Source organism: Branchiostoma belcheri, unplaced genomic scaffold, assembly GCF_001625305.1.
Source record: "Branchiostoma belcheri isolate BF01 breed outbred unplaced genomic scaffold, Haploidv18h27 scaffold47, whole genome shotgun sequence".
In the NCBI taxonomy this organism is placed as follows: Eukaryota; Metazoa; Chordata; class Leptocardii; order Amphioxiformes; family Branchiostomatidae; genus Branchiostoma; species Branchiostoma belcheri.
This window is the reverse complement of record NW_017804098.1, coordinates 266,327-282,433: the sequence shown is the minus strand read 5'-3', so window position 1 is coordinate 282,433 and position 16,107 is coordinate 266,327. Positions and strand designations below refer to the sequence as shown.

At 45.3% G+C, this 16,107-nt stretch overlaps 1 protein-coding gene across 4 annotated transcripts in view; it reads right to left on the bottom strand.

The window, feature by feature from the left end:
- LOC109479216 (transcriptional regulator Erg-like) overlaps window positions 1-16,107 on the bottom strand; it is a 64,621-nt gene that overhangs the window by 37,003 nt on the left and 11,511 nt on the right. For 2 of the 4 annotated variants that reach the window (XM_019781124.1, XM_019781126.1), the window contains 2 exons: window positions 1,957-2,124; window positions 1,460-1,614 (listed from right to left, as the gene is read on the bottom strand). In XM_019781124.1, coding sequence (XP_019636683.1) covers window positions 1,460-1,510 — 51 coding nt within the window. In that variant the 5' untranslated portion in view covers window positions 1,511-1,614; window positions 1,957-2,124. Of the gene's footprint in view, window positions 1-1,459; window positions 1,615-1,956; window positions 2,125-8,629; window positions 8,727-12,645; window positions 12,740-16,107 lie in introns of those variants that run through there. The other 2 variants (XM_019781123.1, XM_019781125.1) reach the window with 2 other exon arrangements.

The following is a 16,107-nucleotide window of genomic DNA, read 5'->3' as shown; positions in this document are numbered from 1 at the left end:
GACCGTGTAATGGCGAACGACGCACCTGATGTTTTCAACACGTAACTTTTTTCCATTAGAAAAGTGTTGGTGTTTGGAAGAGAAACAAGTCCCGTGCTTTTACAAGCGAGGCTAATATGTGAAGTATGCGCGGCATCCAGGATGGGAACACCTGACTGAGGCTAGCCGTGTGAAGGGCGCAGTAATGCCGGGTGCTTACGGTCGTGTCGCCGACCAAGGCCGACATCAAGTGGAGGTCGTGCCGATGATAGGTTCTTATGGTAGACAAACGTGACGGACATTTTGCAGCTAGGAAAGGCAAGGTATAAACAAGTACGCAATGACCGAGATTTGTTCAGATAGTTTGCAGTTGATGTGCCGTACAGAGACATCTTAATCCATTGTTTTACAATTCCATCCGACATCCAGGTTACGATGATAAACCTACTTTTTTTTACAATGTACCATAGTGACATGGCGGTTAAAATACGCTTCCTCAAAATCTAAGTTTACGGAAACAGTATGATCATATGAGAAACATAGGTTCACATACTACTACCCCGACTGCCTTGGACGAAAGTATGGACATATCTTATTACTAGTAACTACTAAACAGAGCTCCTGTGGGTAGACCATTTCTGATAAGGAACTGGTGATTTGTCCCATGTGAAGCCATATAAACATGACCAACCTGTGTGCCAGTTGAGGATGTTCTATCTCCTGTCTCAGCTGACGGGACCATAGGAAGTGGACAGATCTCACGGAGTATTACAGTTTATATTACAACTCACGACTCATGTCATAAAATTGTCCTCAAATAGAGCAATCCTATCACAGGGTCTTTTGTTGGCACTTACCGAAAGTCACAGTGTACCTTGTGTGTTCAGGAGATGTTTAGCTGCTTGTCGTGACCGTCCTAAAAACATCCGAATTGATTTTTACTACGCGCGAAGAGTACTTTGTCGGGCGGCGAGCCCCTCCAATCAGGCCCGTACAGCCCGCCACCGCCGCGCCATGTGTCATCTTCCTGCTGCCATGCACTAAAGTCAGGTATGTCAGCAAAATGGACGCTAAAAGCAACCAGTTGAAAACCCGTGTTCTCGGGGCTTGACAGAAACGGCTTAACTTTCCATATTTTCGTCTGAAACCCAGACGAATTGTAGCAAAACAGAGACGCCAGTTGTGACGCTCCGTTGGATTCTGTCATTCATACTACCGCTGGTTGTAACGTTTGGAGTTACGTTTCCATGGCCGGTGTGAGAGATCGAGAGGCAGAAATTTTTATCAGTAACGGTCGGAGAAAAATCTGTCATTCTCCCTGTCACGGCGGTCATAATAACACCAGCAAACGTCAGATATGACACAGGGGTGTATTGTGTTGGTCAGGGAGGTTTAGAGAAAGTGCATATGCCCTGTGACATCACAATTCGGTATCAGTAACCAGAGGGAGATACGCAGAACTAGAAAAATATACACTCACCTTCACAAACGACGACGTGTCGGGCACAGTCTGGCTTGTCGTCTGGTACATGCTTCAGTGTTTGAGTCGCCGGGGTCGAAGTGTTTTTCCCAGTCTATCCCACAGGAACTATAGGTTTTCGTCTCGCACAAATACACAGTGTTGTAGAAGGGTCCCTACACACATAGAGGAGAAAACAGAGTCAAATCCAAAGTCGTGTTTTGATGTTTTGACGACTAGGCTTGTACTGCACGTATGTACGTTGTGAAGTTGTACACAGGAAAACCAAACTAGCTGACCGGGAGAAAGAAAGCTGACACGCACGCTCGAGTAAACTGAATCAATGAATCGCCCTGCGTGGAATGTCCGTTCATTCACAAACGTAGGGAACACGAAACCCGTCCAATATTCTCTCTACTCCAAGGTCAGATACACAACTTGGCGGGTAAAAACCTGTCGTCATTCGTACAGGGAAAAGAGAATCCGGAGAGTAGAGGAACGTGTATAACGGTACTTACGATGGGGTTGTGTTGTGTACAGGCCGCTAGTAGTGTATGGGTATGCTTCCTTCCTGCCTAGGGTCGGTTTCGCGTAACCCGCGCGTGCTTCCTTCGTTAGTGTGGTGTGTGTCACACAGGGCCACTCAGTGGACTGGTGGTTGGCTGTTACGTCAATAGGACACGCCCCTGCAGGGAGATAACCAGGCAACCATTAGCGCTTTATGGTCCTGGGGCTTCCGGCCAGGGGGCGGGCGGCCTGCTGATCAAATAAACCAAAGCAGAGGAAGTTCTCTGCGGCGTCCAATCAGCTAGCCACTAGCGCACAGAACGGCTTCTTTATCAGCAAAGCCACTCGGTCATGCAAGAAAATATATATTTCTCTGTTCAAGGGTTTTGACCCTATGTTTGACCTCTAAACAATCAGCTGACCGGGTCGTGTGTTGCGGGAAATGTTCGAGACGCACGGTGCCATTACAGCATTAGCCACACAAAAGACTCGGTGGACATTCGGCACCAGACCTACAATTAGAGGCCCCACGGACCATACCAATGGTTGGTCGTTACGAACCTATTATTGGTCTCAGTCGGGCCCTACAAAGCCTGTGGACACTTCACAAAGTTTTAGCAAGGGGTTGTGACTGGAAAGGCGTTGAACAATCTCGGTTGAGCATGAGAACTGACCAATCACAGAGTCAAAGGTCCCAGTGGTGCTCTATGCACCACAAAAAATATCTAGTCGAACATAATACACGACGCCAGCAGCACATTTGCGGGTAAGTGTGAAGATCGGATTCCCTCCACTTTGCTGATCATTTCCTGTTGTTATTTTTGGGAACCTCTTCACCGTTGTGGATACCCTATCCCCAAAATATGTATGAATGATCCTCCGTTTCCAATAACACCAACTGCTAAACTACGCTGACCCCAGTCCCCTCTAAAACAAAAAAGCGGAACCTCGCCTTAAGTGTCTTTACCATGCCGAACGTTTTGGTCATCAATCTCTTATGTCAGCGCCTTTATTCTGCGTACAGAGTGCTGACAAGTTCGGCACGTGGATGGAAGTTTTTCTTACGGGCCATCCCTCGCATGCCGCCGATCAACAGGTGCTTGTGTTACCTGCGACACGACATCAAAGTGCCACTACCACAAATGGCTACAGTACTGGAGTACACTTTCATCCCTTTCATTACCCCAGTTCCAGAGAGAGAAAGCTCTCAAGATATCAAGATGTAGCGCTTCTACACGCCAGCGACTCGCCAAACAAACATGACTCACGCTATTTACACAACTCGCTGTTCGACACAATTGGCGCTTAGTTCCAGTGCGATGAGTTACACATATCGGCAGTAGCGCCAATTCTTGCAGAACACACATGAAAAGTTTTGTTTATAGGAGGAGGAAGTGTGATAGGGAATAGAAGAGGCTCTGGGTATGTGTCATTGATGAGAAAAAGTCACCCGACACTGGGCAATTAGCACCATTGGTTACCATAGCAACGCCTAGTGGCAAAACTATAACTAATCTTATGCACAGACTTGCTTATGTGTCTTCATTCCAATGGCCTACTAAGTATATACTTATGTACTGCAAATGGTCTGCAATGTAGTCTGAAGTTAACTGTTATGATAACAATCCTGACGTCATCTTGAAAGCCGGCACGTTTCACATGTTCTGATTTTACTTGGAACAGAATTAGGTAAGGAAATAGTAAAAACGATATAAGCTATGGGATCTGGCCAAAAATAGCACCAATGTAAGCCATTTTGACGTCATGTTTTGAAATCTAGGTCCCTGGTGTTGCTGTTGACGTCATCGCGGCTCGGGTTCGTGACTCAGTCCGCTGGTCCGCATTCTGTACGTGGGAAATTCTAGGGAAAATCTACTCGGACCCCAACATGGCGTGACTGACTTCCAAATATTTTGACACATTTCCCGCCGTACTGGGAATCAAGCCATCGATTGTCATCACCAGAAGCTGTGACTTTTCAATAGTGCAATGCTATCAAACAATATCATGATATTGGACTTGTTTGAGCACATTACATACTGCATCTTTTTCAACATAGAATTTCAGTATGTTGTATATCTAATTCGTGATTTCACAAGGCAGGTTCCGACCATCTGTGTCAAATGTTAACTACACAGTAAAACATGAGAACCTTAATGAACATCGCCCCAGCTAGATCCAGGGCAGATGTTTAGTGTAAATTCGTGCCAGAAGGTTGAATGAAACATGATACTACTACTGTGAGCCACGGCCCCACTGGAGTCAACACCTGTGAAGCCTTTGATTGTGACATATGGCAACACATTACGCTAATCTACAAGCAGATGATTGGAGTTTGCAATGTCCCTCCAAATATCTGCTTGGAGATCACACTACGTCACTTGTGTACCACGCTGCGCACCCCGTATCATCATTTTATCTCATATTCCACCACGTTATTCAAATTGGACGAAATGAACAATGTATCAATCATTCAATGTATTCTTCTGTCTGTCATTATTCTAGGAAAAGCTTTCACACATTTTACACGCTGTAAATCTCGCGACAAAAGCAACAAAACAGCTTTATTTCAGAAGATATAAAGTTTGAGGTGGCGCCTGCCTAATTCCAGTTTTATTGGTGAAGATGTGCTTATGACCGAAGTGCTAGGCGCCAAAATTCAAGTATCCCAGACTCATGTCTGGATGTTTTTATGCGTCGGTAATCGCCCTTTAAACAGTGGCACCCTGCCATGTGTTTGTGACCTTTGACATCCCCGCTTGACGCGTTAGACACCCTAGTACGTTGCCAAAGAACATTTGAACGCTCTGTATGTAGGTTGAATGTGGTTACTTCTCCTGGAACTGGTGCCATTCTGATGTGAATGCACGTTCGCTGGCCGGTGCTGTCAGACGGCACTAGTGGTCACACGCTATGGCCCAAGCGTCCCTTTACTAATACTGTACTGTACAAGTCAGACATAAAACCAGACGAAGGCTTACGGATATGCCCAGAGATACTTATCAATCCTCGCCTAAGTCTGACCTGTCGCGAACTCCGTCTGGTTTTCCGTAAACAGAGTTGTATGCTGACCACCGAGCGTACTTCATTTGCAAAATACTTAGACATTGCGTGGCCGCGTGGGCCCGCCCTGGCCTAAACACACGGCGGGGACCCGAAATTTAAATACCCGGCTGGCGGAGCACGCATGCCCCGCCGTCTGACAAACATCCAGGAAACCGGTTAGCCACAATTGAATGAACCATATGAATGAATGGCATGACACCATGTCGGATGCCGGGTTCGTGCCCTCTTGGTATTCTTGTCTTGCTGTCTGATGTTTTGTGATGACCTCATACGTTGTCTGGGTTCTACTTTTCCCGCCAACGTACTCAGCCGACCGACCAGTCCGGGGGCCGAGAGAGAAAACATTACTACGGCCACGTGGTGTCTGGAAAATGACAACATTTACTACAAACTGTTTCCCTCAGACTTCATATCTGTAATCAGAAACAATTGGCGTTCTGATAAAGTTTTCCAAACAGAGGTGCCAACTCACGGCGATGTGATGTGTGTAACTTCTGAGAATCATACCTTTTCTGTGATGCACAATGTTTATCATCGCAAAAAGCACTCAGTTTTGTGTTATATATATATGTCGGACACTAGATACCTTGCACTGATTGCGGCCCACGCTTACCCTTGACAAATTACAAGATGATATGTTCCTGAAGTGACCGTTCTAATAGTGCGTGGGAGGACTCGAAATTGCAGAAGTTGGTGACAAAAATACTTGCTCCCCTTCACGTTTTGTGAGGAATCGCCACCTGGCGGTGTTTTGTTAGTCTGTGTTTTGGAATGACCTCACTTCACATTGTCTGGACTTCCTCCGCCTACGCGAAAACGCAAGGGGGCTCACGGGGTGAAAAGTCCGGGCACAACACGGCGCATATGGACATGTTGTGTCTACAGAAGTCTCATGACAGAAACGCGCGAGAAATATTTGACACCTTCAGTTTTACGACATGTTCGTGACGCACGACGAATTACGGTAGATCTGCAGATAACATTATGGCCCTAATACACGAGTGTCATGCGAGGGGCGCTACAGTCTGATCCTTATCTACAGGAGCCTACGCCCGGTGGGCACTGTGCCAGCGACAAAAATAACCACGTATCCCGCTTTCCCACCCCCTACCTTTTCTACCTTTGTTTCTGTACTCGATAAATGACTGTAAAATTCGCGATGTGGTGTTTATGAATGTCTGTCTCCTTGGTCGATCCTGTCATATTCCCCGCATGGGATCATATGTCACCTAGATGTGGAACAATTCCACAAGAATGTGAATACTAATTTGCTATTACAGCATGACATTCACTGACAATTCCGTAGAGGATGTCTTTTGGTATATCTTTTTGGGGTTTGTGAAGTTAATTTTTTGTGAACCTCGTAATTTTTCTTTTCCTTTATCCCAAATTTCTTGCTTTCCCACTGATCAACTTTGAGTTTAATTCTCCCAATTCCTGACATTGTTGAACAACCACAGTACTATTGAACTTTTTGTAAACGGAATACCATTGCAAATAAAAGAAGGAAAGAACAGAATAGGAGAAGAGCTAAAACGCGGATCACTAGTGAGACGTGCAAACCCGCGTATAACACTGAGTCGGACCCTACATCTGCTTGGAGAATACAGAGGAGTTTGGTTGGAGCAAGAAATAATGTCCTTGGTTGGAGTAAGGAGGTAGGTAGCCTCTACCAAGCTCCTAAAAGTTGCTGAAAAATATTAGCCTTTACCAGGCTTCGGGAGGCGGCTAGAAAGAGTAGCAATCGGCCCAGTAGAGAGCTAGCATGCCAACGGAGTTTGGTCGACTGGAAACAGTTTGCCGCTCCCGAGCGATAGAGGCTAGAAAAATATAAGAAATTCGTCAAAGAGACTGAATGAATACTAGTATGCTTGAGGAGTTAGCCGAGCAGAGGAGTACAATTCCCTAGGTTTGAACTTTAAGTTGTACTATTTTCTGGCATAGGTCTATCATTCCGTCTATTTGGTCAATGTCTCAGGATTTTTCCAGCAATCCGGGGGGCCTGATGGTAGAGGCTGGAAGGTAGAGAGAGCGCACGTTTATTAAAAGCGCTACAGTGCATATTTCTATAAGATTTTCAGTCAATCCAACCAGGGAGGTCGAGGTTCAATCTGATTGACACTTCCTTGCTGCAACAGAGTCTGATAGACAGATGTATCAAACTCTTGGCATCGAAAGAAGGATGGCGAGGCGTGAAGGCGGGAGTGCCAAAACCTGTCAGCACTTTTTATAGCATTTGTTGACCCTCTGCCATTTCGTTACTTCCTCAAATGCACGCGATCTGGCGGAAACAGGCTGGCGATGATGTCTTTATCTCACCACTCACACAACTGGTACATATCCGCACACTGGAGGCTTATCTCACCCTGCAGCTTTATCTCGGGAAGATTCGAGGAGGTCTGACAAAAGCGACTCCTATCTGATCTTCTGAAACCTGCCAGCAAATGCTGACGACAATAGATTGGGAACGTACTAAAACATCCCACTGACTGCTTTGTCTTACACCTTTGAATGTTGACTGAGATACTTTGTGTCCAGTGTGCTATGGGTTTGGCACCCAGGCCAGTATAAGAAGACAAGGACGAAAAGCCTTTTTTATCATTCCTAAACAGTTACAAGAGGCTAGAATACTGAAGTGCACACTATAAGGACTTCACAATTAGTTAGTTTAATACTAATAGCTAGATGGATAGGATATGTAAATCAACACAAAATGCCCTGGTATTTAATACAAAAAGGTACCCCCAAAAATCAGGCAAAATGTGTCACACTATGCAGAATCGATCCATTCCCACCTAGCTTGTTACAACTTGCAGCTAGAGTTCGGGGGTGATTACATGTTACAAGTTTGCCGACCATCACTTCCAAGAAGTCTACGTGCTCACTTGTGGTATGTGAATTCCTCTTCATAGACTAGCCTAGTTCTCCAGGCCAGATTAGCAGCTACTATTTGTTGTACTGTTGCGGTGCCCCCAGGAAGTTGAGGCTACACTAGGATTAGTCCCATGCTCAGACTGCCTGACTCACGGTCTCCAATTAAAACTGCCCTGCAAGATAATCCTTTATCGACCACCGTGACCTTGGTTCTGTCCCAGATGCTGTGGGCAGATCTGATCTTGTCTGTGATAGCAGGATTTTCGTGCCGCCCCTGGCAGACCCGGCTTCACGTTACAAGGGTATCATTACAGTACAGTTGGGACGCTATTGGGATGCTCAAGTGTCCATACACAGACCCATCGCGCCCCCCCCCCCTAAAATAGGCGAGAGCAACTGTACTACGTTATTTAGATGATTAAATGAAAAACAGAATAAAAGGTGCCCGAAAACCGACTAATAAATGTTATTCACTTATTGTCAATAGAATTTCTGGAAACTGGACTTTCAACTCTTGTCAGAAACGACGTCAGAAACGGTCGTACCCTAGACCAAGGAGCTGTTAGACCGACACTTCATTGTGTGAGCTAAGGCGTACGGAGACGACTTCATAGTGTGAGGCGTGTAGAGACGACTTTGACTGTGAACTTGTGAACACAAGTCCATGTTCTTGGGGGATCCATATCGGTACCAGACTTTCTAACCGCCATCCATGCACAGAAGACATCGGAATATATCACTTACCTCTGATCCAAACCTTCGGGTCTCTAGGAGATGTAGGAAATATGACTGTAAACACCCCCTTCCTGTGACAACGCGCCCGGTGTCAATGAACTCTACTACAAGGGAGACTACTACATGTCGCACGTTACCGGCGGCAAGGGCGCCCAACCCCCAGGAGACCTCGGTTGGTGGTCCAGCCCGTGGCAGCGCTTCTCAGATCCGAGACGCGATCGGACGGCAATTACGGAACCTCCGCGTTTACCGCTGGAGTTGGCGGATTTAATCCTGATCTGACTTAATCTTCTTTGATTTGTCGGTTTTCCGGGGCCCGCTCAATTAGACTTATCCTATCTATACCTTCATGCTCCTATAGAATCAATTTCAGTAGTAACAGTTTAGATCTTACCAAAGAGCTTCAATCTGATTAAACCTCCTTGATCTTGCCGACATAAAATCGTAGTTCGTGCTGTCATTGGTTTGGTGCATCATCGATTCATCGTATCATTGGACGTCATGCATCATAACATACCGGTTGAATGTGGAAGTTTGGCAATATGCAATCAGAGTGATAATTGATAAATTCATTGCTTTACTAATTTGTACCTATTAGTAAGTAGCTATAGAAGTAGCGATGTACACACGTATCTTTCAGTATCATGTTCTGTAGGTTGCTATTCACATTTGTATAACTGTCTCCATGCTTTACCAGACCCCAGCAGAAACCCATCCCTCATCCCGAAATGTTTTTGGAAGTTGATTCGTGTCTCCTGTGAGGCCACTTAGCCGAGTGTACTGTTACAGACGCCGGGGAGACGTGATTATATGACCGCGCTAATAACAATGTGGAGAATTTTGGACGGCAGAAATTTCTCGGAAGACAGTCTGTCCTTACGTCTTAATTAGTCAGAAGCCACTTCCACGGGAAGTAGCTTGGGAAGTTTATAAGCAAGGTTAAACAGCATATCCATGGCAGGTAATTAGGACGTTTGGTATGACAAATATGTGTATTTTTCGCTCAGGGAGTACTGTGTATTGGTACTGCTGTGGATTGATGTATTTTGCATTTGCAACAGTTGAAAGCTTTCTGAATATTATTTTTTTACCTTTCTTTCAAATACGCCAAGGACAAACCACCCAAACAACTATCTAGGTAGCTAACTAACTAACATACTAACTAGCACATAACTCATCCAAACATATAGGTACTTGATATGATGCATGGTGCAAAGGTTTTTTAAAGGACAACGAAACATGCAAAACGCTAAAAAGTTATACAGTGTGTATAAATAAATATTTGTCTATAAAATTTGGTTGAGCGATCTGTCAAATATTTTCAGCCTGTGTGAAAACATGTAACTAGCAAACCCGAGCCTAGTAGAAAAGAAACCGCTGAACGTGTAGAAAGTTTAGCCTCTACCAGGCTCCGCGGATCGCTGGAAAAATAGTAGAAATTGGCCGAAATAAAGGGATAGTATACCAGAGAAGATCCAGGGCCATAGAAGCTCCAATTTGCGACCTCCGTGGGTCGCAAACTATTTTTCCAGCGATCCGCGGTGCCTGGTAGAGGCTAGAGAAAGTTGATCTTCTAGTGCAAAACAGGGTAGTGATGTAGCCTCCATACCAGGCTCCCTGGTGGGTATTTTCGCAGATTGAGTACTACCAGGTATTTCACATTGCTATTGTGTTTTGATAGCTGTTGTTAAAGTAACGATATATGTCAGTGCAGACTGGAGCTAATAGGCCCGAAACGCCTGGTACCGAGGCTAGTGGTAAGTGCACTTGCACAGTAGTATGCTGCTGACGCGCCAGCGTGACTGCAAAAACATCCTCTGGCCGTCCTGGATATCTGCCAGGTCGTACACACGCTCTCCTGGTGTCTGTTCCCGGCTAACGGTCCAACAGGGCCAGGGACGGTCTAGACACATGATGGATCCTTATCGTAAACTTGGACCACAGATAAAATCCTCATTTCCCGCCACAAATAAATATCCCTGTGACGTAAGGCAGACACTACTAACGCCTGATATGATAGATAGTCACGGTGGCCAAGCAAACAAACAGAGAAAAATACAGATAAACAAACAATACACGACAAACAAGTTAATGTTACACCCCTGGGAATGGTGTTACAAAGACAATTTACAAGTCACTAATTAGTAAAATCGCGGATGCCTCCTGAACATTGATTGACTTCACTCCTCATTAAAGGCAGCCCCTCCACCAGGCGGCAACCATTGAGCAATATCAAAATTGGATTTGTGTGACAATTGATTTTATGATGCACGATGCAAACGTATGGTTTATAAATGAACACGCAAAACGTAAAAGTAATATATGTGTGAAATTTCGTTTCTGTCAAGTAGTTGGTCGCCTATCAGACAGGTGTTACAGATGATAGTCAAGATGTGTCCCTACTTTTCAGACTTTTATTACGTCATGAATATCAGTATTGCAAATTCATTTCTTACATGTCTCCTTTAGAACCTTGTGTAGAGTGAAATCAACGCAGTTCTCTAGACTTGGCTTCACTATTACAAGACTATACCCTGCAGCCTGTATGACCTGCAGGTGCTTTGTAACCAATCCGACATTCCTGCTATTTTTTCCACCGGGGTTAGAGATTCAAAGGTGCATTTTACAGTTGAAATAACAGGAACTACCCCATGCAGCCATTGATTGTATGTGTTCTGACAAGCACAACATTCCCAGCACTTTAAACAGACTATATATAGACTGCACTTGATGTGTGTGCGGACCGTGGTTCCTGCTGACCTGGGGACTGTAGTCCATTCCCACAGGTCAGACGGACCACAGATTGGTGTCTGTGTGGACAAAACTGCCTCCTGTAAACCGTGTCGACCCCAGCCCTGAGTTCTAGTGGTGTCATCCTCTTCTTAGTTTTACCTTGGACGGCGGGAGGAAGCCTTGTGGCAGTTGATGTTAATCTGGGTCATTATGAAATTCCCATTTCCTTTCGTACGTTTTGTGTAAACACACTTGGCACCAAACGGACCGGTGACTTTTCTTACACAAACGTCACTCGGTGCGTTGCCAAGGGCAACGCTGTTGCGTCCGGCCAGTACAATAAAGGCGGGAAAGATTAACCCGGTTTCGCGATCTTGATACTTCCGTAAACGTCAAGAGCACCATAACAAAGTCTCGCTCCTTTCTTTCAACCAAATGCTCACTAACAGTTGTCGCCTTGTTTTACATCGACTTCAGGGCCATTAGCAAAGTAAAAGCACCGAAGATTGACAAGATGGAAAGACGTTTCTTGGCCAAACGGCGGAAGTGGGCAATAGAACCTTCAGTCGCATGGAGGCGCTTCTCTCAAAGACCGTCCGTGACGCTCACGGTGCTTCAAATCTTGTTGGTGAGTTGAACAGAAAAAAAAAGCATACAAAAGAAAAAAAGGAAAAAATTAGCCAGGGCATACATCTGCTTGGAGTGCAGGTGCAAGTAAATGTAAATGTTATGCGATCCACATGTACAACCTATCTTTTAAGGAATTCCGAAGTAAATCCCACGACGTTACAAGACGTCCTTTCAGAAGCACTGTTCCAGTCAGCCTGGTTTTAAGATACCCATTTTAGTTGGAGTGTAACAAAAAAAAAGAAAACTAGACAAGAGAAACAAAATTTGTTTTAGCTGTTTTCTTGTTCTTTTGTGAGCTTTTTCAACTTTTCGACGTTACTGAGACTCAGACAATTGGAGGAAGACAGAAAAGGGATGTGTCAAGTTACCCACGACAGGTTACTTAATTGTCCATGTCAAGTTTCTTGCTAAAGCGATATGGCAGTAGAATGTCATGTAGAACAAGACACATGAAAGGAAGCTATCCCGTCCGTGTAACAGTTCCATGCATGGCAGCTTTGAACTTCTGGTTTGGGTTACCTCGTGAGGAGGTCTTTCTGCGGTCAGCGCGGTGCCTGCGGCTAGGGCAGGCGTGGGTAATTTTCTCCCTTTGAGAAAGCAAACGGCTGCGAAGTGCTGCTTCCGCCGGCTGACATAACGTCTAGTAATCATCAGTAACTTACCGCGAGTTGTGCACAGGCTCGGCTGCAGAGATGGCCTTGGTCCTGCCCAAAACGTGGAAGAACAGCAAAGGGCGCACTGGAAGTGTCCTGAGGCTACGCCGCAAACCAGAGAGTGATCCCTACACTGAAACATGACAAAAGTTACGTCTATCATGACTAATGCGTTATCAAATTGGGTTGTGAGTTTTCAAACAGGTACATCACCTGATAACAGGTGGAGCGTCGACACTCAATTTGTCGTCTGTTGAATGCATACGGAAGGCCTGTTCTCTATCTATGGGTTACAAAACTTGGCGGTAAGAAAACAGTTGGTGTGGTGTATCTGTGGAATGCTCAGATCATGCAATAATGCGGAAATTGGAAAGGACTGTATTTTCCCCAAATCTTGGACAATATACGAAAAATAGGAACTTTTCAATCAGCCAACTTCCGAGTTTTGACCAAGGGATTTTACATGTCGGTCCTGGCAGAACGGTTATGGCACAGATCCAGCACAGCTCATTGGAAATGACGTTTGTCTCGTGCTTACAATCAAGAGCAAAGGCGGCTCAAATCAGATCTGACGGGCTGCCACACCTTATTTACGGGGAGGTTAGCTCGCCGACTCGTCGGCCTTGCCTGGCTCGTTAGCCAAGGCCGAACGTCTTTTGTTTCGATTGTCGCCATTTATTACAGAGGGGCTCGTGTTACGGTGAGAGAAGACACCCAGCGGCAGTGGTACCTGTGTTATTACTGCCGCACCTGTATGGTATTCACCGCACCTTCTCTGATAAATGGAAGGATTAACGTTGAAAGGTTGCGCCAGGAATTTTGCTAGGAGGGGTGGAGAGAACGACCTTCTTCAACCAGATTGTGGAAATGATATCAGCGAGATTTGCCTTCAGATAGCATTATGTCATCAGCGCCTTTTCGTCTAACCGTGTTATTGCCTTTTGAGCGCTTAAAGCAATTCTGTCAAATTTACGGCTGTAAGAGTCCTATGACCGAGTCCTGTCAAAACAAGGGATATTGTATATCGTTGTTTGTTCAACTCGAGACGTGTCAGAGGTCGAGACTGTGGTATTAAGTGAACTACAGCGGCAGGCACTAACAAATCCAAACCTGACACAAGTTCTAAGTTTAGCCAACACATGATTTCATGTGTTAAACGTTTTAGTGGCTGCACATGGCCAAAAACAGTTGCTAGCATTCATTGTAGTTTTGTACCATAGAACAACAAAATAACATCTGCTTCTTCTTGACATCAGGATATACGACGCTCCGCTCTAGATATGAAAGATGCATTTAACAACACAAATTGCTGCAAATCGGTCGGAATCGTCATGCATTCAGCTTACCAAGGCCGTAGACGTAAAGACAGTGGCTGCCTGGCGGAGTGATTTGTACTTGAGTCGCGGATCAAGTTTCACCCAAATTACAGGCCCTCTGGCGGCTGTCTGCCAGGATAGGCATGTGTCGTAAGTCATAATTAAGGCGTTCCATTGTCTTCGATACAAAGAAGAGAGCATCACTAGACCATAAATCGTCTAAACATATCATTTTCTTCACCTTATTATTGTAGGGTTGGACTTCTACCTCAAAACGTTCCACAGAATTGCCCAAGGCATGGTGGATGGCATAAACCTACAACTTCTGCTTTTCGTCTTTTATGTCGTTGCTGTTCCTTGGTGACAACTAAGTAAAAGCTAAACGTCGGTCAGACGACACGGCTAGTGTCCACTTACACAGGTAACATGAACCTCAGATGGTCTGTGCCATACTCGTAAACTATGTGTGCTGCATCTTTGATCTTCCGATGCGCCGTCATCACGGATCACTGATCTAAAAACGTCTCAGACTTCTTGGAGGAACAGAGAGAACATCAGATATACACGGCGCGACGTCTGAACATTGTTGTGTATATATATAGTGTAAGTGGGTGGTCACGGTAGGTCGGGGACGCAGCTATAGTCTCAAGGATATCGTGGATTCCTTCTGCGCTTTTCCAGCAATTGCAGAAAAACAGAAGCAGATGATAACGTGACGGCATTTGGACCAGCGTGTTGCTATGGCAACCTACAGTTGAAACCAATAATAATAGTGAATATGGGCGATTCTGTTGTGGAAAAGTTTATCGGCGCCCTTAGACTTTATTTGCGCACTGCGGTCTGTAAAGCCATCTAACTCAACATCTGTTCAAATGATACACCTGTATATAACATCTTCGTTAAAACTTCCTCTTCCCATATATCTACACAATAACTCATGTACTGACAAACTTTTATATTCCCAAAGTGTATCAGCATCACGACTACAGCTTTTTGGATGATACGCGGTTCATGGTTCTTAAATATTCATACTGTTTGCTTCTTTAACCTAACGTTATAACATAAAGTTGCATAAACAATCATGTATGTCATAATTCTTTTAATAGCTTGAGTACGCTTCAAACACGTTTACGCGTCAAAAAATCATTAACTAATATTTTCAAAATATGAAATGAACTTCATGAAGCAAAACATCACATGCTTGTGCCAATTTCCCAACATAACAGTCCCACCCAGCCTATCCTAGCCCCTCAGCGTGGTGCGGCACTAACGGGCAGTGAGACGTTACTCTCACAATCATTACAACATAATTAGATTTGCCCTTTTGGCACCCTTCTTTCATTAGTGAGTCTCTTCATGGACGCCCGACGCCTGGACGCATTAGTGGTCACCAGAAGTGCAAGGTAATCATTTACCCGTGACTTTGGCGTGTCATGGCCCGTGTCCGATAAAACTGTCGGCTCCCCCTCCCCAGACCACTACAGACCTATTATCCTCCACACCTGGCATGTGATTTATACCACCATAGAAAGGCCGGAAGTTTTGTATGTAAGGCTAACTGTTTAGTCATCATTGCCAAGTATCTCTAGTTTCTCGTGACTTTCTCTGCCCCTTGCCTGCTCTCTCACTGCCTCACCAGCAGGGTCTGGTCTACACAACATGTTCGCACGACAGACCAAGTTCAAAGACAAAGTCATCCTTATAGAAGCTTCAAACACAAGGCTGGGGGATTTGCGCCTTTCCCAAATTAGCGCTGCGTCTTTTCCAGTTGATGGAGTTCACAACAAGGGCAGATCAGGTGCATCTGAGTCTCATTACGTCTCCCCGGTCACCTGTCGAGCTGGGCTCGGGGAGGAGGTAATGTCGCACCGCCTACACGCACGTCATCTTCCCCGGTCCTCAACACCACCAAACACATGCGGCAGCGTCACAAACAAGGCAGCAATTGTGTACTCTTATTTACGGTCCAAACAAAGCGTTGTCTGGGTGGATTAAGGTTTTGTTGTGCTGGGGGAAAACGGAGGAGGGCTCATAACAAGATGACAAGTCCAAGGCCAGGCGCCACCTGGGCCATGTCTGCGCAAATTCTCGCCCATTTCCCTGCGCTGTTTCACCTCCAACCGCTCCCTGCATGGCAAACATCAAGGCAGGACCA